The sequence below is a fragment of the Miscanthus floridulus genome, chromosome 1 (assembly GCF_019320115.1).
Source record: "Miscanthus floridulus cultivar M001 chromosome 1, ASM1932011v1, whole genome shotgun sequence".
Classification (NCBI taxonomy): Eukaryota; Viridiplantae; Streptophyta; class Magnoliopsida; order Poales; family Poaceae; genus Miscanthus; species Miscanthus floridulus.
In genome coordinates, this window is record NC_089580.1 from 201,207,196 (window position 1) to 201,230,872 (window position 23,677).

General features: G+C 44.8%; 2 protein-coding genes and 1 long non-coding RNA gene across 17 annotated transcripts; 1 reads left to right on the forward strand and 2 right to left on the reverse strand.

The window, feature by feature from the left end:
* Positions 1–2,001: 2,001 nt before the first annotated feature.
* On the forward strand, positions 2,002–4,581 carry LOC136470151 (uncharacterized; the record flags this gene model as incomplete). Its single annotated transcript, XM_066468097.1, has 5 exons — positions 2,002–2,191; positions 2,966–3,162; positions 3,322–3,372; positions 3,964–4,015; positions 4,394–4,581. Coding segments are annotated over exons 2-5 (426 nt in total), but the record flags the coding sequence as incomplete, so codon positions are not given.
* A 21-nt stretch (positions 4,582–4,602) lies between these two features.
* LOC136450451 (uncharacterized) lies at positions 4,603–7,206 on the reverse strand. Its single transcript, XR_010758358.1, has 3 exons — positions 7,037–7,206; positions 5,648–5,771; positions 4,603–5,465 (listed from the first exon to the last, which is right to left on the reverse strand). It is a non-coding gene; the product is annotated as an uncharacterized lncRNA (long non-coding RNA).
* Positions 7,207–8,448: 1,242 nt separating this feature from the next.
* On the reverse strand, positions 8,449–23,081 carry LOC136450404 (uncharacterized). 15 transcript variants are annotated; one of them, XM_066450862.1, is made up of 12 exons: positions 22,499–22,576; positions 22,327–22,385; positions 21,286–21,397; positions 20,653–21,166; positions 19,888–20,566; positions 19,688–19,810; positions 19,501–19,620; positions 18,762–18,930; positions 11,834–11,954; positions 11,015–11,056; positions 10,498–10,549; positions 8,449–10,393 (listed from the first exon to the last, which is right to left on the reverse strand). In XM_066450862.1, exons 7-12 carry the CDS (start codon positions 19,512–19,514, stop codon positions 10,363–10,365), a joined length of 429 nt encoding a protein of 142 aa, XP_066306959.1. In that variant the 5' UTR covers positions 19,515–19,620; positions 19,688–19,810; positions 19,888–20,566; positions 20,653–21,166; positions 21,286–21,397; positions 22,327–22,385; positions 22,499–22,576; the 3' UTR covers positions 8,449–10,362. The 15 variants fall into 15 exon arrangements, 3 of the variants coding, with proteins under 3 accessions (XP_066306959.1, XP_066306967.1, XP_066306951.1); XR_010758349.1 differs by lacking the exon at positions 21,286–21,397 and adding an exon at positions 22,651–23,081 and having other exon boundaries at positions 8,477–11,056; positions 19,888–19,917; positions 20,022–20,131; ... (1 more) ...; positions 20,653–20,744; positions 22,499–22,574; XM_066450870.1 differs by lacking the exon at positions 20,653–21,166 and having other exon boundaries at positions 20,432–20,566.
* Between the last annotated feature and the right edge of the window lie 596 nt (positions 23,082–23,677).

Here is a 23,677-nt window from a genome sequence, read left to right on the forward strand (position 1 = left end):
ACATATACTTGATAGTGATCATCCGATTGTGTGAGAGAGCGATTCTAGTGCGATTACATCGTGAGGTTACATCGAGTAGCACTAGGTGATCGAGTTGTAAGCCGATGGTGCTTGTTACTCTTAGAGGTTGCCACCTCCTAGACAGCTTGGTGGTGGTCTCCGTCGAAGCCCGCAAGAAGCTTGTGCGGTGCTCCGGAGAAGAGCTTTGTGATGGGCATTGTGCTCGCCCTGCGGGAGCCGCAAAGAGCAACTCTAGTTGAGCGTGTCATTGAGCTACCCTCACTTTTGGGATAGGTTCTTGCGGTACCCGACGTGCGGGCTTGGCGGGTGATGCCAATTAGCCGCCGAACCACCAAGTGAGTGGTCGACACAACGAGGACTAGCGTGTTGGCAAACACGTGAATCTCGGGAGAAAAATCACCGTGTCAACCTTGTTCTTTCCGTTGGTTTGCATCCTCGTTACACAAGCTTGTAATTAATTTTGCATACACTGTGCTTGTGTAGTTGCTCTTATAATTAGTTAGTTTGTGTAGCTTATTAGTTACCTTCTTGCTTGTGTAGCATAGAAGTAGCTCCCTTGCGTGGCTTATTTATTTTGTGTAACCTTATTAGTCACATTGATTAGTTTGTGTAGCTAAGTAATTGCGCTCTCTAATTTAGCATTGGTTGTCTTGTTATTGAGCATTGCTAGTGAGCTTAGGTGGCTTTGTGCTTTTGCTTACTAGCATGTGTAGGAGCTCCCTTGTTGCTTAAAGAACTAGTGGCATATGTTTGTATGACCTTACTTCTAGAATTGATTAGGAGAACTCTAGCTAGCCTTGCACCTTAGCTGCTTAATTAGTATCTTTGAAAGGTGCTTGAGAACATAGATAGAGGGGTGTAATCTTGGTTAGACCAATAGTTTTAATTCTGCACTTGTTTCAGTTAGTCGACGCGATTAATTCTAAAAAGGACTATTCACCCCCCTCTAGTTGCCATCTCGCCCCTTTCAACATTGTTGGTGGAACGGAAGAGGTTAACGAGGATGGCAATGTACGTATTCCAGACGAGATCTGTGTCCTGTACTCTGGCGATGACGAGAAAGATCTTCATAGATTGATCAGCATCATCTTTTCAGATCTAAATGCAAACATGGAGGACAAATACTATATCACCACCAGAGTGATTTTATCTACACGTAACGATTGGATGGACATGGTCAATATGAAAATGATTGATATGTTTTAGGACTGCGAGACGGTGTATCACAGTTTTGACTCCACGGTAGATGATCCACATAGCTACTATCCATCGGAGTTCCTTAACAGTCTGACCCCCAACGGGCTACCTCCACACGTCTTAAAGCTCAAGCTCGGGAATGTACCCTTCTATCCAAATCCAATTTGCATCCATAAAATAAATCCAGATTCCAGATTCCAGCAGTAGATGAATAATTGAAATTTTTTGTGTGTACGAGATTAAAATAACTTAAAAATAACTGACATAATTTTTTATTTTTCCTGATCAGAAAAATACATGAAAAAGAAAGGAGGTAGAAAAATTTGTTGATTTATGGTTAAAGAAGAAAAACAAGAAAACAGGGTTATGTTGAATTTCAAGTATTCAGTTTCACCAATAAGATACGGATGTCCTGTCATATAGCTAGGATGTCCTGTCATATAGCTATGCAACGGTAAAGGCTTGGGTCGAAACGGACTAAGGCCCTATTTAGTTCCCCTCCAAAACGCCAAATTTTTTAAGATTCTTCGTCACATCGAATCTTTGGACGCATGCATGAAGCATTAAATATAAATAAAAAATAAAACTAATTACACAGTTTAGACGAAATCCACGAGACGAATCTTTTAAGCCTAATTAAACTATTATTGGACACTAATTGCCAAATAACAATGAAAACGCTACAGTAGCATTTTGCCAAATTTTTTGGCAACCAAAATGGCCCTAAAAAGTCTACTGGGCTGGCTTGATTTGGGTTCACACTTCAGTTCACCGTCACACGAACTAGTCAGTCCAGTCACGAGCCGCGCAAGTTCCTCGGCGGCGGCGGCGGCGTACGCGTACGCCAAGCAGAGCGCGGGGCCGCTCTCCGCGGGGGCGTGGACCACGTCTATGGCGCCGTCAAGGCCGTCTTCGTTCCCGAATACGACCACGTCCCGCTCGACCTGCTCAAGTTCCTCGACCGGAAAGGAAGGTAAGGATGAGGGCTTTTAGACACTGGGTTCAATCACGCATGTCTCGTGCGATGAAATTCGCAGATTTAGATTTTCAGGATGAAGTGTTGTCATCTTAGCATTCTATACTAGTATCTCACCTGTTACTACAAACATGGTCTTGCTGTTACTGTTAGTTTCGAAGGGTTTAATAGGTATGGCATTGGTTTCATGTTATGTTACGATTTAAATCAACTAATACAGTAGCAATTTGGGATTTTGTAAGCCATATAGACATAAATGTTTTGTCACTTGTCATATAAGGTTGTGCTGAATAGGTTGAAACTAAATCTGGTCATGAATTTGGACTTTTGCAGCCTTTTTGTGTGCTTGGCTATGGCATTGGTTTCATGTTATGTTACGATTTAAATCAACTAATACAGTAGCAATTTGGGATTTTGTAAGCCATATAGAAATAAATGTTTTGTTACTTGTCATATAAGGTTGTGCTGAATAGGTTGAAACTAAATCTGGTCATGAATTTGGACTTTTGCAGCCTTTTTGTGTGCTTGGCTACAAAATTCTTGGGTCAAGTGACAAGAGTTAGGGTCATATTGTTATTTGTTGCCGTCTTGCTAGGTAAATTAATACGCAGGATCTGCCACTGTATCGCAAATGATATTTTGGGAAATTGCATACTGATCTGAGAACATTGTTGAAGATTTTACTGAGTTGCTAACTTGCTATCAACGCTAGATTGGCTACAAATCCTACAATACTTGTACGGTACTGACATATTGTTGTATATAACATAGGTTGGCCTGGTCTCCTGTGTGCTGAATAGGACTGAGGAGTCTTGTTTGCCGTGCACTTTAAGATGTCAGAAGCACTTGAGAAAGATAAGGAAATTGGTGAAGAGGAAGAGGAGGAGGAAGAAGAGGAGTATGTATTGCTAGAGTTGGACAATTGTCTTTATTCAGACATATCTCCAGGTGCTCCGTTCGTACTCTCTGTAAGTTGTTTTTTCTCCGGGTCTATTACTCTATGGGATTAACATAACTTGTTATGTCCTTTGGTCATTGATAACTTAGCTCGCAACTATCTCTGGATTTTCTTTTTGTTCATTTGCCTTTACATTAGATTACTAAGTTGTGAAAATCATGTTTGTCAGGGTTTGGATACATTGACGCCTACCTTGGTAGTAGGTGACAGTCTGAAGATGGTAAGTCATGTTCTGGTATTGTTTCCTGTACTCTCTACTGTGCCTTTGGGTTGTGGACTGTAGCAGGTCTTGTACTGCTGTAGGTACTTTGTGCTTAGCTGCACAGGGTGCTAGTAAGTTTTTGCATTTTCATGAACATACTATCTAATTTACTGAGTTTCAAACTTTAGATCTGGTCTTACACACCTTCGTTTACTTGTATTGCCAGTCTTCCAGATCAAAATCAATTACTAGTTTGAGTTCACTTCTTGGTGACTAACAGAGTACGGAGTACATATTCGTCATAACTGTAGCTTGTATCGTTGAATGCTGTAACAGGACAAGATGGAAACAAGATGTATTTGGAGCCCATAAGTTACTTATAATTCCTTAAGTACCAAGCATGCATTTACTACTGATTAACTATTTTGTTGCTGGTGACGGCAACTTATTTTGTTAAGCATTTGTATCCCTTTCTTTGTTCTAACGATTCTCTTCTTTACAAAATGAAAAAAAAAACTTTGAAATTCCCAATTCGTACTTTAGAGTTTCAGGCTCTAACCTGCTTACCAAGCGTGCTAGTCCAAGTGCTAATGCCTTGTTTAATGACAGATAGGAGAATATGAAGAAACTATTGGCACCTGCTATCTATTTTCTGAAAGTGGTAAGGAACTCTCAAACTAACCTCCCTTGCCGCCCTTATGTTTGACAAATATTTCTTCATGGCTTCTTAAATTTCCCAGAATATGATGCATTGTTATTATGCCACTTCTGTGTCCTGAGAATTTCAGATGTTCATTTGATATGAGATGGCAGCATTTGCACATAAAATTCTCGGTACCGAATCCTGTCACAAGGTTATGATTGAACTAGTGAATATAATTTTCATGAGTATGTACTGGCTTTGTCAGTCATGCTATAATCATTGTCAACTCATAGGTTCATTGGGAAACTCATTTGTGCAGTCTGAAACTTTATTTTTTGACATAATAAAGTTCTTTATAGTAGATTCATTCAATGTTTGCTCTCCTTTTGTTATCAGAAGCTGAACCAAAACCTACAAGTGATGAGATGGCACCTTCTGAAGAAAACACAGACAAACCAGCTAGCAGCAGTAAGGAAGCACCCTCAAAGGAGGTGAACCATCTCGCCAGCGTTCAAAAGATCCTCAAATTTCAGCCAATCAATGCGGAGCATTCGCAGCATCGGGCATATCAGCTCAAGGACCCCCCCCCCCCCCCCCCCCCCCCCCCCCCCCAAGTTAGCTAGCTCGTTGGCCATCCAAACGAGGTGGATTGTATACTTGCTGAGTTCATCTACATATCTGAGGTACTATATCGATCTGTTGGTCCTTAAGCATCCCCAGCGGCAGGCACAGTGCTGTTGATTACAGGGGTAGGGGAATCTTCGACCGATGGAACAGCCGCAGCGGCCAGGGGCTCCCTGTGGCGGCCAGTAAGAGATAATATAGATGGATTCATCAATCTTGTAACTTACTAGGAGTGTGAGGTCATTCCAGTTCAACCAGAACGACGGTGCAGCATTATTCAGCGCACATAAGAAGTTGGAGAGCATAACATAGTAAGAACTGACTTTGTCGCACAACAATGCGTACTTTAATTTCAATTCATAATAGCATACAGCTCAATTTACATGAGGTACAGGATACCGCAAAAGACATCTCCTACCAACTCTAACTTACTAGGAGTGAGGTCATTCCACTTCAAGCAGAACGACGGTGCAGCATTATTCAGTGCACAAACGAAGTTGGAGAGCATAACATTGTAAGAACTAACTTTGTTGCACAACAATGTGTACTTTAATTTACATTCATACTAGCACACAACTCAATTTACATGAGGTACAAAGACACAGCAAAAGACATCTCCTACCAACAACTCGTTAGGATTCCATATTGTCCAAAAACCATGTGATGGATTTTTGCAAGCAGGTCTGCAACATATGTGAATGTATCTCGATCAGTCAACTACCATGGAATCTGAAGCACCGACGCTCCCTTCTTCTATGCTCATCTTCTGCTCTCCAGCAATGGCTCTCATCTCATCAGCTATACTCTTTTGCTTATCTTCAACCGAGATCTGCAATTCCTCAACCTGTAAAAGGTACAAACACATGAGCAAACATTCATAGATCAATCCACAAGGTTGAATTAGTTATTAGATTATGCTATACAAGGAGGTTTCTTGCAGAAGTGAAATGCATGAGAATTATGGTTTCAAAGAAAATAATTGTACACTTCCTATTATGGTTTCAAAGAAAATAAATTTACACTTACTATTTATATGTGCCAGTCAAACAGTCCAATGAGACATGAGTAGAAAATTAAATTTTCACAAGATTAGGTGGCCATTCATGTAATCCTCCCTTTGGCAAGCATCCCACAATGCGGGATCCAATAACTGAAATCAAAAGAGTGCTATGAAAAAAACTATAATCCAAAAGTCACGTAAGGTTATCTCATTTGGTGATATAACAAAACATATGCAGCTACAAATTCGTACGCAAACACATAAAAATTTGAAAATGTTTGCTCTGCAAAGCTGCAGCAAAAATACAACTCCATAACTGTAAGAGAGCAAGTTTCTACAACTAAACCAAATACATAATCAAACTGAGAAGGCGTTGCAAAGTACCTGACTCATGCTAATCTCTGTGTTTTTCTATTTGTGTATGTTAAATTTTCAGTAACAACCAAAAAAACTTTTCTTAAACTTAAATTTTCGTGCATCAGGTTCAGAAAGATGAATGATTTAATCATGCTGAGACAAGTTATTGAAATAAAAAATGGAAAGTTCCATGGGTATGAATGCATATAACTGAGTAATAAAAGCCAAGAAATACATACAGTAAAGCAAGAAGCCAAGAGCTATACGCTAAGGTGCTGTTTGGTTAGGGTTCGTGGCCCCTTACCAGTTCACGGCGTAATATATTTACGCTCCTTCCTGTTTGGTATGCCTAGATAGTAACGTATGACACCGTGAACCATTACAAGCCTATGAAATGCAGATACTGCTCACCACCTGGCGCTAACCGATCCCAAACAAATCGACGATTTCCATTACCTGGAACCACTAGCGCCGTGATAGATCCCATTTGCATTACCGTTCACGACCCAGAAACCAAACAGCGCCTAAATCTTAGGTGCTGTTTTTTTTTCGGCACAGGCAACGGCAACGTAAATTGGAACTGAAACCAGCGCCAACCATTACAAGGCAAGGGTTAACACGATTTGTTTGGTTGGACGTGCACACCGGGGTGACGACGGGGCAGCGGAGCTGACTCCGAGAACGGAGTCAATAGCGCTGCGAGAGAAAGGGTAACGGAGATATACTACGCTGTATCCATTCACGCTGCCATCTATTTACGGGCCGGTCCGTCCAAACGGGCAATCAACGCAATCCATTCACACTGTGAAGCGGTGACGGGCTCAAATCGTCCAACCAAACAACCTCATAACTAATAATAAAGAGGGAGTAATATTTTGCCTACTCCATATTTGCCGCTGCTAGTCATGCACCTGGTCTAGCAGAAGAATCACGCAAAAACAATGAATCATGAAAAAGAGGATTGCAAATGCAACAAGATTCATCCGAATATAAACAAATTTGTTTAGGGTTTGGGTGCTCGATTTCGCACAGCAGGAAGGGAAGAGGAGTGGACGTACCAAGTGTTGCTCGTCGCCGGCGAAGGGTCTGAACAAGACCTGGCGAACCGTCCGACGGAGACCTGGGCTAGGGGCGGCGGCGCCGGTCGCCCAGGCTGTCGCCGAGAGAGAGAGAGAGAGAGATCGCACGCGGGGGGCACGGGAGATGGACGGGACAGGCAGATCCGGGATCCGGGACCTGTTTGGATTTGATACAGTGTAAATTTAGGGCGTGTTTAGATCCACCTAAAAATTTACCCTCTAAACATATACATGTAGTATTAAATATAAACTTAAAAAATAACTAATTACACATATTACGACAACTTTATGAGACGAATCTTTTAAGCCTAATTAGTCCATGATTTGATAATAAAGTGCTACATTACACTTGTGCTAATGACGGATTAGTCAGGCTTAATAAATTCGTCTCGCGATTTACAGACAGATTCTGTAATTTGTTTTGTATTAGTATCTAAACACCCCATATAACATCTCCATGTAACGTACCGATGTGACATCCAAAATTTTAAGCCTCGGATCTAAACACCCCCTTACACGGGCCTGGAGCATGTCTAATCCAGCGCGTCTCTAGGCCCAGCTGTCTGATCGCTAATAATAACCAGAAAACTCGGCGTGGCTTCCGCGCCCTCCTTGAGTGCACCACCCTTTATCTTTTCTGTTAATTAACCTTCTATTGGTAGTTGATTTGAATATCCTCGAGTCATCCATGCCCTTGATCTTGATAAGTGTCTGTGGCAAAGGATTACAATCCAATTCCAGTATCACTTCTATTAGACCACTCAAAAGACTGTTTAGTGTGAACTTGGATTCAGACCTTAGCTGCTTTTTTTTTAATTTAAGAGTAGCCAATCAACAAAAACATCCATTCGATCTGGCTTCGAAACTTGTAGCATAAAGCCTTTTGTAATTATTCATAAGGAATTCCAGCGATAATATAAATCATGTCCATCAATGTAAGATGTCCTCAATATCAGCACTTGCAAAGTATCATTAGTATTTTTTATCTTTCCAGTGGGCTCAAGTATTAGCATCTTAACAACAAAGGGCGGTGGCTGGGAGCGGGGTGCCGAGCCGAGTAGGGTTTTTTTGCCTTGCGGACCCAGCGCCACGCGAACAGTCGTAGTACGAGGCCGGAAAGTAACTGGGACTCTGAGCGGAATGGTGAACCTTTTTGTTTATTTACCACAGGGCCCAGCAATCCAGGCCGATGAAGCCGGCCTATATTGCTCATAAAGCCCAGACGGGCGGGCCAATTTTTCCTGGGCTGCCCGTGCCGTGACCGTGCCGTGCAACCATCGTTGAATCCATTCCAAGGGCACGTGGCAATATAATACGCTAGTGGTGCACATTTCGTCTTTTAAGAGATACTGTGTTTAAGCATCAGGCCTTTTTTATATTGATTATAAAAATACTATATTGTCCAAGATTCTTACTAATGTATGAGGGTTTATGACCCAATCAAAAAGTGATCTCATGCGTAACACAAATTCTAGATATATCATATGGTAATGATACCGTGAAGACATCCGTATAGACGGACGCCTCCATCCCCTCACTTCTGCACATATCGCTCGCCTAGTGACCCTATCCGCTCGTCCCGTCCGCGAGCCTCGAAGCTCGCAGCGCCGTTTCCTCCTTGCATCGCCGTGCCCATCCGTCCACCCCACTCCGCCTCGCCATCGTCTGTCCCCCGCAGCGCTACGCTCCCACAGAACCGTGCCCCATCCCCTGCGGCCTCCTTCGCGCTGCCTCCTCTGCGCCACATTCCCCACCGGGCCCAGTCTGTCTCACCCGCCTCCACCGCGATGCCTCCTGCCACAGCGGCCCACTCACCACAACCGCCTCCACCGAGCCGACGAGCCTCCACGTCGGATGCTCTAGCAAGCAGGTGAGGGGGACGAGATTCGTGTGAGGTTGCGCACGCCGACGAGTTGCTCGTGCCGTTGCTGTCCAGCGAGGTCCATGCGCTGCCGGCGTGCCTCCATTTGTCCAAGCAAAGCCCATGTTGTCATAGTATGTTTCAAGTGTTTCAGATGTTTCACCTGGATATTGCTATAGCTAGTGTTGGCGTTGCATGGTGTGCAAAAGGCATGGGACATGACAAAGTTGTTGGGATTTCAGGCATACGATGGAAGACAAATTACATACATGTTGCATTGGCTCAGTTATATGGGAATAAAGCAAAGAGAAACCAGAATACTTAGGAAGAAAGTACCCCGATCAGATGCGATCAATGGACAAGCACCAAAGGAAATTGCTACGGACTGTAACAGACTAGCGTCGCCGTTGTGCACTTGCGCGGCGCACAAGCAGATGGCTGCAATGGCTTCACCATCTCAACACTGACGATAGCCTTCGTCAATTTGTCACTCTTCGGAGTTTGGAGGCGGCTAGAGCAAGTTCGGTTAATGAGGGCCGAGGTCTGCCGCCACGTCATCAGCAAGCAGGCAGGCACGCTAGCGCACACCTGGGACCTCGGCGCCGTGATGCTTCGCCGAGCCTAGGATCCAAAAAGTAACTATTTTTCAAAAAGAGGGCTAAATAAGGCAAAAAAAATCAGCCAGACAGATTACACCATTTTCTATTTGTTATTTGTTATTATTTTATTTACTTCCCAACTGAAATCAAATTGCATGACTGCATGAGTAATCTCATCGCCTCCTCCATAATAAGCTACATGGCATGACCTTCTTAACCCTAAGATGATACCACGAGACAACAATAGTTTACAGCTAGATAAATTTTATTTTATGCTTTGTTATATGTCTTAACTGAAAGACGATTTGATACAGCTCTTCTTGATAACAAGCAATGTACATATTCTAGGAACATGCCAGGCACATTTTTTTTCTCCAAAACACCACACCAGATTCCCTAATGTTCTGCCTACTTATAACATAGAATAGACATAATCAACGTGGGAATAGAACCACAACCGATTGCATGAACACTGCAAGTTGGGTAAAAAGATCACACGTGACTCGAACACAAAAATCAATGGCTCACATTGACATACAACTACGATAGAAAGGCTTAACTACAAGGCGCACCAACTGCTGTACTTCTGAAAAGCCATTACACTAGTTGGGTTTAACTACCTGAACTAAACATAGATCACAAAATTGGCCATTCAGACCAAAACAAGGTTCCACAAAACGTTGAATATACATCAAAGAATCTATTGAGCTTATCCGTTTTCATTTTGGTAATCTTTTGAGCTTATCCTTCTTCTTTTTGGTGCGCTGCACAGATTCAGATGCTTTTTGGTGTCCTGCACAAATTTTTTTTAGAGTTGATGGGCAAATTGCCACCATCCAAACAGTTTACAGCACAGTAATATCCCAGAACGCAAACCTGCTCCAGCCGGAAACAGGTTAAAGTCAGCTTCCACCAAAAAGTTATTCTAAACTGCAAGCACACAGCCAAGGATAAGGTAATGCCACGATCAATCCTATTACATGGAGCTCAGCTCCTCGTTCAGAGCCCCCCACCAGGAAAGGGGTTGGACTTGTTTCTGTTAGTACGCTTTAGATCATCTAGGTGCGGATCCAGTGGGTGAGTTCTTTTCTATTTGGGATAACTAGTGACTTAGAGAATCCTTCGGGAGTAGGAGACAGAGAGAGTAGGAGCATCTGACCGTCTTAGGAGCTCCCTGCCTTCGCTGGTTCATCGATGAAGATCTGCACACGGCAGCGACGGTCGGAGTAGCGGTGAAGACCGTGGTGGCGCAGTGCAGTGGCGGCGGCGGTGCTTCCCGTCACTGGCTGCGCCCCTCTGTTAGATCGGAGTAGGGTTTCTAAGTGGGGCGTACGGCTCAGACGAACCTCGTACTGAGAGCCGCCGACCCCACCTCTATTTAATGCGCAGTGTGACGGGGGCCCGCCAGCCATAGATGGACTGGGCGCCCCCGATCAGGGCGCGAGGTCAAGGCCCAAGTGGCCGTTGGGCCACTGTGGTTGGGAGATCAAACCAACAGTTTCACCACCATCAGGCCTTCTTCTGGAAAAAGAACAGCTCCTGCACAGATTCAGAAGAGGAATTCATCAGCAGACACAAAAACTGTTTGACTCTATGGCACGTTGGAAACAATTTCTAACTGTTCAAAAATGAAATTGAACTAGAAAATTTGAATAGAAACCCACCCTGCTTTGTTCAAACATCAACCATTGCAAATTTGGCAAACAACTAAGTTATAAGAATGGAAGGGCGGGCCTGGTGCAAGCGGTAGAGTCTTACCGCCTGTGACCGAAAGGTCCCGGGTTCGAGTCCAATGACACCCTTCCCCAGACCTCGCACAGAGCGGGAGCTCTCTGCACTGGGTACGCCCTTTAACTAAGTTATAAGAATGATTTACAAAAGGAAACTTCGCGTAGCCTGCACACTCATAGGGTCATAGGGATGCTCTGAAATTCCTATTTGTAAGTCCAAATTGGCAACTATAGAAGCAGGATAGAAAGTGCATGACACTATCCTTTCAACTGAATTTTGGAAGTCAGTTGAGGACTGCCTGAGAGCTTCACAGCCCCTTATTGTTTTGTTGAGGATAGTTGATGAGGACGAGAGGCGCATGCCAGAGGTTTTTTTTGTATCCAGAACTAGATGTTTTCAATATCCAGAACTGCGACGATGCAAAATTCTAAACTAACCCGCAAAAAATGAGATTTTCTCACCACGAAACATCAATTCGACAAATAAATAGCAAAATCACAAAACTAGAAGCAACAACAACCATATTAACCGCTATTACAATACAATTCAAAGGCAAAAGTAGGAGAACTGACAAGGAAACATTACCTGCAGGCTGCTCACTCCGTGACTTCCCCTGGTACGGTATGGGCAGATACATAGCAGGATAGAACTTCTGCTGGTATTTTTGCACCAAGACTTGATAATATGGTTGTAGCAACTCCTTAAGCTGTAGAAATAAGTTAGTACAATCATACAGATAGAAAACACATTGAATTTACTACTATAGCCCTACCTTGACAACAGAGTTCCAGGTGCTCTCCAGAGGAGTATATTCATTTTTGTCGCTAATCATCAAAGTATCACCTGCCAAAACCTTGATACAAGAAGAACAACATTTTCCAAGGACATCTGGGTCATATCCACCCTCCAAAACAAGTACTAATGGCTTCTCAAGCTGAGTTTAGAAAAATCACAAAAAATGTTATTTACGGTAATTTTAGAAGGAAAAAAAAGACAAGAAATATAGAAAGAGATGTTGGCCCTCGGACTTCCTGCACAGGTGAGTGATCAGCTCATCTTCACCCCACACACGGGTAGAGGTAGAATAAAGGAGAGAGAACAGAGCACTTGCACACAGCACTACACAGGTCTAAAACTCTAAACTGATTTGTTTCATTGCAGTGACTTAATGTATATACATGCTACTAGTACCTGGTACACTAGGGGTTCTATTGTCATACCTGCTACAGCAACTATGGACAGCAAGAGCTAACCAGCAACTAATCATATTCTACAGCAAACAATCAAAAGATAGCAGCAAATTATCTTAAAAGAGAAATTAACTTTTTTTATCACGGTAGCTTATCCAACAGGTTTAACATAGTACTTGTACCTATCACCTAAAACTGCCTAAAAAAAAGTTAGAATGCGAGGACTCGAAATATAATCATTTCAAGCTGATTCAAAAATACTAACCTGCATCAAAGCCGGTGGACATAAGTGTTATATCAGGTTTGTAATCTTATGCTATTGGGAGAATGAGATAGTCAACGACGATACAGAAATCGTCGTCGTTGACTGATGGAGGCCAAACGACATTACAATTATAACCTTTCTCATCACCATATCCAATTTGGTGCTCTTCAAGTCCAGTTCCAAATGGAAAATAAGAAAAATGCATTGATGCATAGAGAACACTACTATTTCATATAAAAATATCTGATGTTCCGTCAGCAAAGTGTATATCGAAATAAAAAATCATAATCTTCTTAAAGTTCTACAGAAAAGATTAATTAAACAATATGTTAATAGAAAAAAATATATCATAACTTTTATGAATAGAAACAATCAATTAACAAACTGTAATTACTTACATATTTTTTTAAAATGTTGCAATCGCTGCTAAACATCTTCAAAAAGAATATGTAAGTAATTACAGTTTGTTAATTTATTGTTTCTATTCATAAAAGTTATGATATATTCTTTTCTATTAACATATTGTTTAATTAAATTTTTCTGTATAACTTTAAGAAGATTATGATTTTTTATTTCAATATACACTTTGCTGACGGAACATCAGATATTTTTATACGAGATAGTAGTGTTCTTTATGCATCAATGAATTTTTCTTATTTTTCATTTGGAACTGGACTTAAAAAGCACCAAATTCGATATGGTGACGGAAAAGGTTACAATTGTAATGTCGTTTGGCCTCAACTAGTCAACAACAATGATTTCTGTGTCGTCGTTGACTATCTCATTCTCCCAATAACACAAGATTACAAACCTGATATAATACTTGTGTCCGCCGGCTTTGATGCAAGTTAGTATTTTTGAATCAGCTTGAAATGATTACATTTCGAGTCATCGCATTCTAACTTTTTTTTGGCAGCTTTGGGTAATAGGTACAAGTACTATATTAAACCTGTTGTATACGCTACCGTGATAAAAAAAAAGTAATTTCCCTTGTAAGATAATTTGCTGCTACCTTTTGATTGTTTGCTGCAGAATAAGATTAGTTGTTGGTTATCTCTTGCTGTCTAGCAGGTATGACAATAGAACCTCCAGTGTACCAGGTACTATTAGCATGTATATACACTAAGGCACTGCAATGAAGCAAATCAGATCAGAGTTTTAGACTTACGTAGTGCTGTGTGCAAGTGCTCTGTTCTCTCCCCTTTATTCTACCTCTACCCGTGTGTGTGGGGTGAAGGTGAGCTGATCACTCACCTGTGCAGGGAGTCCGAGGGCCAACATCTCTTTCTATATCTTTTTTTCTTCTAAAATTACAGTAAATACCAATTTTTTTGTGATTTTTCTAAGCCCAGCTTCTCCAGCTTGAGAAGCCACTTGTACTTTTGGAGAGTGGAAAAGATTCTTCTTGTATCAAGGTTTTGACAGGTGATACTTTGATGATTCGCGACAAAAATGAATATACTCCTCTGGAGAGCACCTGGAACTCTGTTGTCAAGGTAGGACTATAGTAGTAAATTCAATGTGTTTTCTATCTGAATGATTGTACTAACTTCGAGGGAGCTGGGGGAGTAGGCAGCTCTTCTTCGACGAGCGCGTCTACCCCAGTCCCCGAGCCTCCACCGACTCCGGCGCCTGCTACTCCAATAACACCACGCTCTCCAGCCAAGACCTCGGCTGCGATGAGTTCTTCGCCGGCTCCACAGTCGGCACCGCCACGCACTCCAGCACCGACACGCACTCCAACACCGACAGACACCTCTCCGGGCACGTCTACTCCAACACCAGCTCGTGTCGAGCACAGCCCGGTTGAGCTCGCTACTCCGCTCTCTCACGACGAGGAGCGCATCGACACGTACCACGACGGCGAGCCGTTGCGGTACCATACGATGGAGAACCTTCTCAGCAACCAGCCGGTGCCGGGACTGGTGCCCTGGTGCCTCACAACCAGGAGGCGCAGTTGCACCTTGCGTGTGACGACGGCGAGCCTCGGTCGTTTGCTGAGGCCGAGAGACACGCGGCATGGCGCGCCGCGATGCAGTTGAAGATGGATGCGATTGAGAAGAACCGCACCTGAGAGCTTGCTAACCTTCCTCGTGGCCACCGCGCGATCACCCTTAAGTGGGTGTACAAGCTGAAGAGGAATGAAGCCGACGCCATCGTCAAGCACAAGGCTCGCTTGGTGGCACGAGGTTTCGTGCAGCAGGAGGGGGTCGACTTCGACGACGCCTTTGCTCCCGTGGCACGGATGAAGTCCATGCGACTCCTTGCGCTAGTTGCCCAGAAGGGCTGGCGTGTTCATCACATGGACATCAAGTCGGCGTTCCTTAACGGCGACTTGAAGGAGGAGGTCTACGTGCACCAGCCACCGGGATTTGCGATCCCCGACAAGGAGGGCAAGGTGCTCCGCCTGCGCAAGGCCCTCTATGGCTTGCGGCAGGCACCGAGGACGTGGAATGCCAAGTTGGATTCCACGCTAAAGGGGATGGGCTTCGAGTAAAGCCCGCACGAGACTGCCATCTACCAACGGAGCAGTGGAGGAAATGGTCTGCTGGTGGGTGTCTACGTCGACGACTTGGTGATCACCGGCACCAAGGATGCGGAGGTGGCGGCATTCAAGGAAGAGATGAAGGTCACCTTCCAGATGAGTGACCTAAGGCCTCTCTACTTCTACCTGGGAATCGAGGTGTACCAGGATGACTCCGGGATCACGCTTCGACAAAACGCCTACGCCAAGCACGTCATTGAGCTAGCTGGGCTCACCGACTGCAACCCAGCTCTCACTCCGATGGAGAGACTAAAGCTGAGCCGCGACGGCATGACGGAGGAGGTAGACGCTACGCAGTACCGGCGTCTTGTGGGGAGCCTTCGCTACCTCGCCCATACACGGTCGGACTTGGCGTTCTCCGTTGGCTCATGCAGCGACCAACGACGGAGCACCAGCAGGCTGTGAAGAGGATCATCTGCTACGTTGTGGGGACTCTCGACCACGGCCTCTACTACCCTAGGTGCCCTGGGGCGGCACACTTCGTCGGGTACAGCGACAGCGACACCAGCAAGAGCACGAGCGGGATCCTCTTCCTCCTCGGCAAGTGCCTCGTTAGCTAGCAATCGGTCAAGCAGCATGTGGTGGCCCTGTCCAGCTGCGAGGCCGAGTACATAGCGGCCTCCACCGCTTCAACTCAGGCGCTCTGGCTCGCTCGACTGCTTGGTGATCTCCTTGGCAGAGACACTAGAGCGGTGGAGCTCAGGATGGACAGCAAATCCGCTCTGGCCCTGGCAAAGAACCCCGTTTTCCATGAACGGAATAAGCACATCCGGGTGAGGTACCACTTCGTCCGATGCTGTTTGAAGGAAGGGAGCATCAAGGCAAGCTACATCAACACCAAGGACCAGCTTACCAAGCCTCTTAGGAGGATCAAGTTCCTTGAGCTCTGCTCCAGGACCGGGATGGTTCAACTTTTCCACAAGACGACGCACAAGACTTAGGAGGAGAATGATGGGATAAGTCTCTGTGTTGGCTGGTCTTTGTGGGGCTGTAGCATATGGTCCTTATAGCTGCATGGTGGTCTTGCTGCCCATCAAGGAGAGCATCCTTGACCGGCTAAGACAGCATCTTAACATCTAGACAGCATCTGTTTTAGGACAGTATCCTTAACTGGCTAGGTCAGCATCTTAGCATCTAGCATCTTAGCATATGCTTGGCTGGCTAGCAGCCTATAAATATATATCCTCAACCCCTCAGGTTGGCATAACATTTTGTGGAGAAATAAATCAGAAAATTGCCCCAACTCCTAGTGTCATCTTCTCTCGATGAGAGTAAGAATTCAACGACTAACAACGGGTATTGGAGCCATACTATCCTATAGCCTGAGCATATCCTGCTCATCTCCTTTCCCAGCCTCGCAACAACCCCAGCTGGGAGCAGCAGCAGCTCCGGCCGCTCCTGCTCACTCCTCTCCCTCTGCGCAGCTCGTCTGAAGCAACCCTCTCCCCACGCAGCAGCCCCTCGGTAGCGCGCCATGTCCGCAGGACAGTCTCAGCGCTCAGTCGCCTCGAGCACACAACGTCGACAGGAGGCCGAACTTGCCGCGGCAGAGGAACGCGAGCGAGCGACGGCAGAGACTGCTGCGGCGGAGCTGGCAGCAGCCAGAGCGAAGGCGGCGGAAGCGGCGCATGAGGCGGCAGCGGAGGTCGAGGTTTTGCGCGACAGCATCAGCAGCTCCATTTCTGCTGACGACAGCGCCGACGCGGACCTCGAGCTGCCGGGGAGGGAGGCAGCGCGAGCGCGGGCGGCGCAGTGGGCAGCCGCGCACGCCCACGAGCGCGGCGGCAGCCCAGACAGGCGTGGACACGCCGACGGCGCTCTTGGAGGAGGCGCGCACGGCGGTGGCGCTCCTGGAGGGGTCGCGCACGGCGACGGTGGTGGACGGGTCGATGGAGAGCGCAGCCTTCACAGGCAGCGTGGCTCTCTCTCCCCGATCGGTACTGTGGTTACCACGGGCTCCAGGCTGTTGTCAAGGACGTCGGCCCCGGCGACGGGTGGCCTACCCTCACTAAAACCAACTACGTCGAGTGGGCTACGGTGATGAGGGCAAAGCTCCAGGTGCGGCACATGTGGGAGGCAGTCCGATACGGCGACGTCGACTACGACCATGATCGACGGGCGCTGGATGCCCTCATCGCTGCACTCCCGTTCGAGATGCAGTTCTTGCTTACCAACACGCGGACTGTCATGGAGGCTTGGGACGCCATCGTTGCGGCACGCATCGGCAGCGACCGCGCCCGCAAGTCCACACTGCAAGCACTTCGCAAGGAGTGGGAGAACCAGGCCTTCAAGCCAGGTGAGGATGTTGATGACTTTACTCTCCGTCTCAACACTCTGTCCACGCCTGTCTGGGCTACCGCCGCGCTCGGCGTGCGCGGCTGCCCACTGCACCGCCCGCGCTCGCGCTGCCTCCCTCACCAGCAGCTCAGGGTCCACGTCGGCGCTGTCATCAGCAGAAATTGAGCTGCTAATGCTGCCACGCAAAACCTCAACGTCCGCTGCCGCCGCACGCGCTGCATCCGCCGCCGCTTCCGCCTCGCCTCTGGCTGCTGCCAGCTCCGCCGTTGCCAGCTTCGACGCCCTTGCCGCCGCCGCAGCGGTCTCTGCCGCCGCTCGCTCGTGTTCCTCTGCCGCGGCAAGTTCGGCCTCCTGCCGACGTCGCGTGCTCGAGGCGACCGAGCGCTGAGACTGTCCTGCGGACATGACGCGCTACCGAGGGGCTGCTGCATGGGGAGAGGGATGCTTCAGACGAGCTGCGCAGAGGGAGAGGAGTGAGCAGGAGTGGCCAGAGCTGCTGCTGCTCCCAGCTGGGGCTGTTGTGAGGCTGGGAAAGGAAATGAGCAGGAGATGCTCAGGCTACAGGATAGTACGGCTCCGATACCAGATGTTAGTCGCTGAATTCTTACTCTTGATAATAGCAGAATTCTTACTCTCATCGAGATTGAATGACACTAGGAGTTGGGGCAATTTTCTAGTTTATTTCTCCACAAAATGTCATGCCAACCTGAGGGGTTAGGGATAGATATTTATAGGGGTTAGGGATACATATTTATAGGCTGTTAGTCAGCCAAGCATATGACAAGATGCTAAATGCTAAGATGCTGTCCTAGCCAGTCAAGAATGTTGTCCTAAAACAGATGTTGTCCTAGATGCTAAGATGTTATCCTAGCCAGTCAAGGATGTTGTCTTTGATGGGTAGCAAAACCACCATGCAGCCACAAGGACCATATGTTGCAGCCCCACAAAAACCAGCCAACACAGAGACTTATCCCATCATAATCAAGTTTTTAGCTCATTACTCTAAAAATCAGTATACAGATGGTAGACAAAAATACAACTCACCCACTCCTTCATCAGTCAGTGTAATATCGAGCGACAAGAATGAGAATTCCGAATGCGAAAAGGTTTCATGAGCTTGGGCTTTAGAGCTCCATTTTGTTAATGGGATAAAAAATTAGACTAGAAAACACAAGAATAGCATATAAGAGAATGGTACATCTGCAAATAACATACTCTTGACATGCTCCAATGTGTAGAATAATGAGCCTTCAATATTGAAGTTAAAGACGTGCAGAATGTATTTGACAGCATCAGTATCTTCAGGTTTCTTTGAACTGTGTTCAAGTAGCCATTGAACACGCAAGGCTTTGCTACCATCCATGGATGGTACTTTAACAAGAATCTGCAAGTTGTACAATGAATGAAGACTCAATGCAAGAACATTGACCAACAATTGAAGGACCCAAACAAGACAGGATCTTTCACAACAATAGTGATGCAAAATTATGTGTAACCACTAAAAAGGCCAAAACAATCAGCATGGCAGCGGCATGTACTTAACACAGTAAGTTCAAATCCTTATACCGCACCAGCCCCAATCACAAAGACTTAACACCAATGAACCATTAATTCCACATGATCAAGGTATGGCAATCAGTTCATAAGGATTTCAGTATAAAGATCTACACAGCGCTGAAAATTATAAAGAACCCGCACAGCCAACTATTAGATAAGGGTAAAAGGGTAATCAATTAGTAGCAGTATTTCAACATATATAAAAAAAAATCATCATGGAAATTTTAACCAATAATATGTATTTATGGATACATATAACAAACCATTAATACTTTTAGAATAAGTATTGACTTGTTGTTACACATTACATATTAACATCCAAAAGAAATCCATAAAATAAAAGAACTCAACCGCCAAAATGCAACTGATACCATTATACCAAATGACGATATCAAACCTGAAAAGTATCATCTGTACACAAACTCATGAGGAGTGGATAGTGCTTCATTTCTGAATCTGATTGTCTCAAACTACTAACGTTTTTTTATAGCCACTTCTTGCATGTGATCAAGACTACCTGAAAATACAAAAAAATAAAATAAAGTTGTAATAAGATGCGAATAATATAGAGTTTGGCAGCAAACCTGATCCATAAATAACAACACTCATCACGTCCGCTGAATAATGAGACTCATAGAATTCTCTAAGAAACAGTGTTGTTTCAACACCTTTTGCCTTCAAACTTTCTAGAGCCAACCACAGGTTTCCTAGATATATACAATAAAATGTCTAAAATTAGTCCACGTTTAGCTAAAAGGCAAGTTTTATAGGACGGCGATTAGACCTGCTATGTTGTATGGTGCAGAATGTTGGCCTACGAAAAGACGACATTTCAACAGCTAAGTGTCGCGGAAATACGTATGTTGCGTTGGATTTGCGATCATACAAGAAGGGATCGAGTTCGGAACGATGATATACGTGATAGATTAGGGGAAGCGCCAATTGAAGAAAAGCTTGTCCAACACCGGTTGAGATGGTTTGGACATGTGCAACGGAGACCTCCAGAGGCACCGGTGCGTAGTGGAATCCTAAGCCAGGATAGTAACGTGAAGAGAGGCAGAGGAAGACCGAAGTTGACTTGGGTAGAGGCAATAAAAGGAGACTTGAAAGGATGGAATATACCCAAAGACTTAGCCTTAGATAGGGGTGCTTGGAAGACAGCTATTCACGTGCCTGAACCTTGATTGCTTCTGATGGGTTTCAACTCTAGCCTACCCCAACTTGTTTGGGACTTAAAGGCTTTGTTGTTGTTGTTGTTGTTAGCTGAAAGCATGTTGCAACAGTACAGGAATTCATCATGGATCAGACGAGAAAGGAAAAATACAAACCAAGTCTGAACTTGTGGTATTGTCAAGTATTTTTGCAGATTATCTAAAACTGAAGTTTTTTCATCGATGTATGAGTTTGTATCGGTTTCACTTGAATTACAAGAGAAAGATGGCTCCAGAAAGAATCCTGCAAATCTGAATTGTAAGAAACCATAAAAATTTAGATTGTGATATTTCAAAACCAAAGAAAATAAAAGATTTAAAAAAATAAAGACATGTACCCAGCAAGTACGTCTTCAAAGACACGAGTGCTAGCATCGGCACAAAAGTATGCCCTGTCTGCGAGAATCATTGATTTGATGTCACCATTATTCTACAAAAAGAACAGTTCAACTTAATCCAATAGCGGTAAACGTCTAAAACAAATACAGCAGAATAGACATTGGATAAGTAGTTCATCACAAACAGCGCATTTATTTTGCAGACATGAAAAGATTCAACAGAACTAACGACTAAAACTCTGAACATATGAAACATCATCTGTGTGGATGATGGACCACCCAGCATACCATCATTGTGTCCAGACATGTTTCGCCAAAAAAACAATAATACTTGTACATATGAACTTCAGAATTTGAACTGAATGTTAATAAGAAGAAATAATAGGAAACAAATTTATTTTGAAGAATCAAGAAATTGATTATAAAAATTTCATCACTTGTTCATAGCCTCAAGTTAGGGTGAGGGCCAAGGGAGGAGGCTTTGCCAAAAAATAGTAATACTTCTACATGTGAACTTGAGAATTTGAATTGAATGTCAGTAAGAAGAAATAATAGCAAAGACATTTATTCTGAAGAATCAAGAAATTGATTATCAAAATTCGAGGTCCCAATTAATGCTCAGGTGTTCATAACCTCAAGTTACTGTGAGGGAGGGGACGTGGTAGAGTAGGGAGTATAGAAGGTGCCCAACTACGGAGATGGTAGTCGTAATTGGTTGAGGGGCGAAGTGGTTCCTCTTGGCGCCCTATTGCGTGAAATAGGAGGAATTAGATTCTTCTTTCCTTAAAATCATCCACAATACAATCCAAGTGTGTTAATTACTAAATCTCCTAGCATCTCACCTAACAAACTCCTAATATTTATCAAACAAACTAAGGATAAACTCATGCTGATCTCCTAGGCGTGGTATCCCGCGCCCCGTGCGACGCCTACGACGCTCCTGTCACCTCTTACTGCTCTTTCCCCGCTCATATCAATAGGTCGCATGTACATGTTCAGGCAACTATGGTGCAAGGGCCAGCAAAACTACAAACCAGGTAGCATTTTACAGTTTACGCAAGAACTTCATGCATTCATATGTAAACAAGGAACACAAGGTCATGCCCAACTTTTCCATTTGATTCATAGACCTGTTGCCATATAGTGCTCAAACTGAAGACGAAGGCCCAGTTAAAGACATTAAATGCAGTTTGTGCAACTACAATCAATTCTAAATGAAAAATATCAAACAGAAGTATTCTGACAATTTTACTATTCATGAACTTTGGCTTCGGTTGTTGTTGTTGTTGTATGAACTTTGGCTTCGGTCTTCTAAGAATTCATGAACTAAAACTACAGCAAATATACATATTGTACAAGAGTAGAAGTCTGAACCCAAACTATAGATGCATATCATAACTAAATCTTGACTGACCAAGTATACCTTATTTTCATTTGGCCTACCAATTTCTCACTGGAAGGGTGTTAACAATGTGCGGCAAACACGACTGACAACTAGATGATTCTGCCATCAAAAAAATTGGAAGTGACATCATCCAACCTAACACCTAATAGCTGCTTAGTCCACCACACAAAAATTCAGAAACATACATGCCAAAACCCAACCTCTGCCACTGCAATAATATTTTCAGATCACATATTGTAAAAAAATGAAAAAATAAATACAACTCATACCTCTGACAGAAATTTTTGGAAAGTAGAGTAGGATGGATTCCCGCGGAGCAAAGCATGGTCTGGAAAAACGAGAAAGTGTTCAAATCGAAGAAAAAGTGCATATAACACTAAACAACACAGATCTCAGGTGATATTAGAAATCCCCGTTTGGTTATAGGGTAATAGAACTTACGAAGAAGTTCTGTCAAGCCCTGAAGATCGTTAGGATCTGAAAAATAACCCGCTGGTACATTCAGCGCCACCGCCATCTGCAAAAACAACTCCCAAATCAAACGGTTCCAACATCAAAAAAACCTAAAATAATGCGTCCCAGTCCATACGGACCTTATCTGATGAAGGGTCGCTCACGAGAACACAGCTAAGTTTGTTAGATAGGACTATGTGACGATAGCCTCGCTTATCATTGCGCAGTCTCCAAATATCGACGGTCGCTGCAGTGGCAGGGCATCGCGGAGGAGGGGGTGGATAGGCCCGTGGAGGTGCGGGCGGAGCCGGAGGGGCTGGGGAGGCCGATGTGGGGGCGGTGGCGGGCCTAGCGGCTCGAGGGGGGTTGTTACGCCGAGTGGAAGGCCGGCGGCGGGCGGCGGAGGACCGCCGCGCCTAGGGTTTCGACGCCTCGTCGAATTCGAATCCTCCATGAGTTGAGACGACGGTCGACGTGGCGTCGGAGTCGGAGCGAGGAGCGAGTGCTGAGCGAGAGCGAGAGCGAGAGCCAGGGAGGCGCGGCGGGGCGGGATTTGTGATTTTAGGGTTTGGGCGGTGAGGAGAGGCCGAGAGGGGCGCCGCGGCGGCTGCTTTTATATGGAATCCTAGACAGATGCAGTAAGCATGAATGGTCTGGAAGGTCTCCGATGTTGAATTTAATTGGAATTAACCAATTATATTTAGCAATTAAATTAAAGAAAATATCAAGACTAGATTAATGCTAGGTGAAACTCATGATGTGTGTCGGTGTTTTGAGTCACCGGCTAGTAAATTTGTGTTTGCGCATCTGTCTCGGATGGATTGCTGAGAGAATACAAGAGTTTATACCGGTTCGGACAGAATGTCCCTACGTCCAGTTGCGATCGCTCATGTTACTTAACAAGTGCTTGTAGTAGGGGGTTCAAACGGGTGAGAGAGGGAGTGGGATCCCAAGTCTCTGTGTGAAATGCGAGTGTCTAGAGTCTTGGTCGTTTGGTGCGTGGTGTACGCGATGTGCGTGATGTCCCTAAGCAGGGGCACCTCGTCTCCCTTTTATAGACCAAGGGGTGAGGCTGGTTACATTGAGGAAGAGGAGAGAAGAAAACTTATGATAGAAAAGAAAAGGTTGTCTCTCTTGGTCCTCCCACGTCTCCCATTTTTCCCTTTG

What these genes read in the sequence shown, in the direction of transcription:
- LOC136450404 (XM_066450854.1), bottom strand. Translation starts at nt 22,574, where the DNA reads ATGGCGGTGGCGCTGAATGTACCAGCGGGTTATTTTTCAGATCCTAAC. An exon ending in GGGCTTGACAGAACTTCTTC is followed by an intron (nt 22,386 to 22,498) that starts GTAAGTTCTATT and finishes TCGTTTTTCCAG; the next exon opens with ACCATGCTTTGCTCCGCGGG. An exon ending in TTTGAAGACGTACTTGCTGG is followed by an intron (nt 20,567 to 20,652) that starts GTACATGTCTTT and finishes CTTACAATTCAG; the next exon opens with ATTTGCAGGATTCTTTCTGG.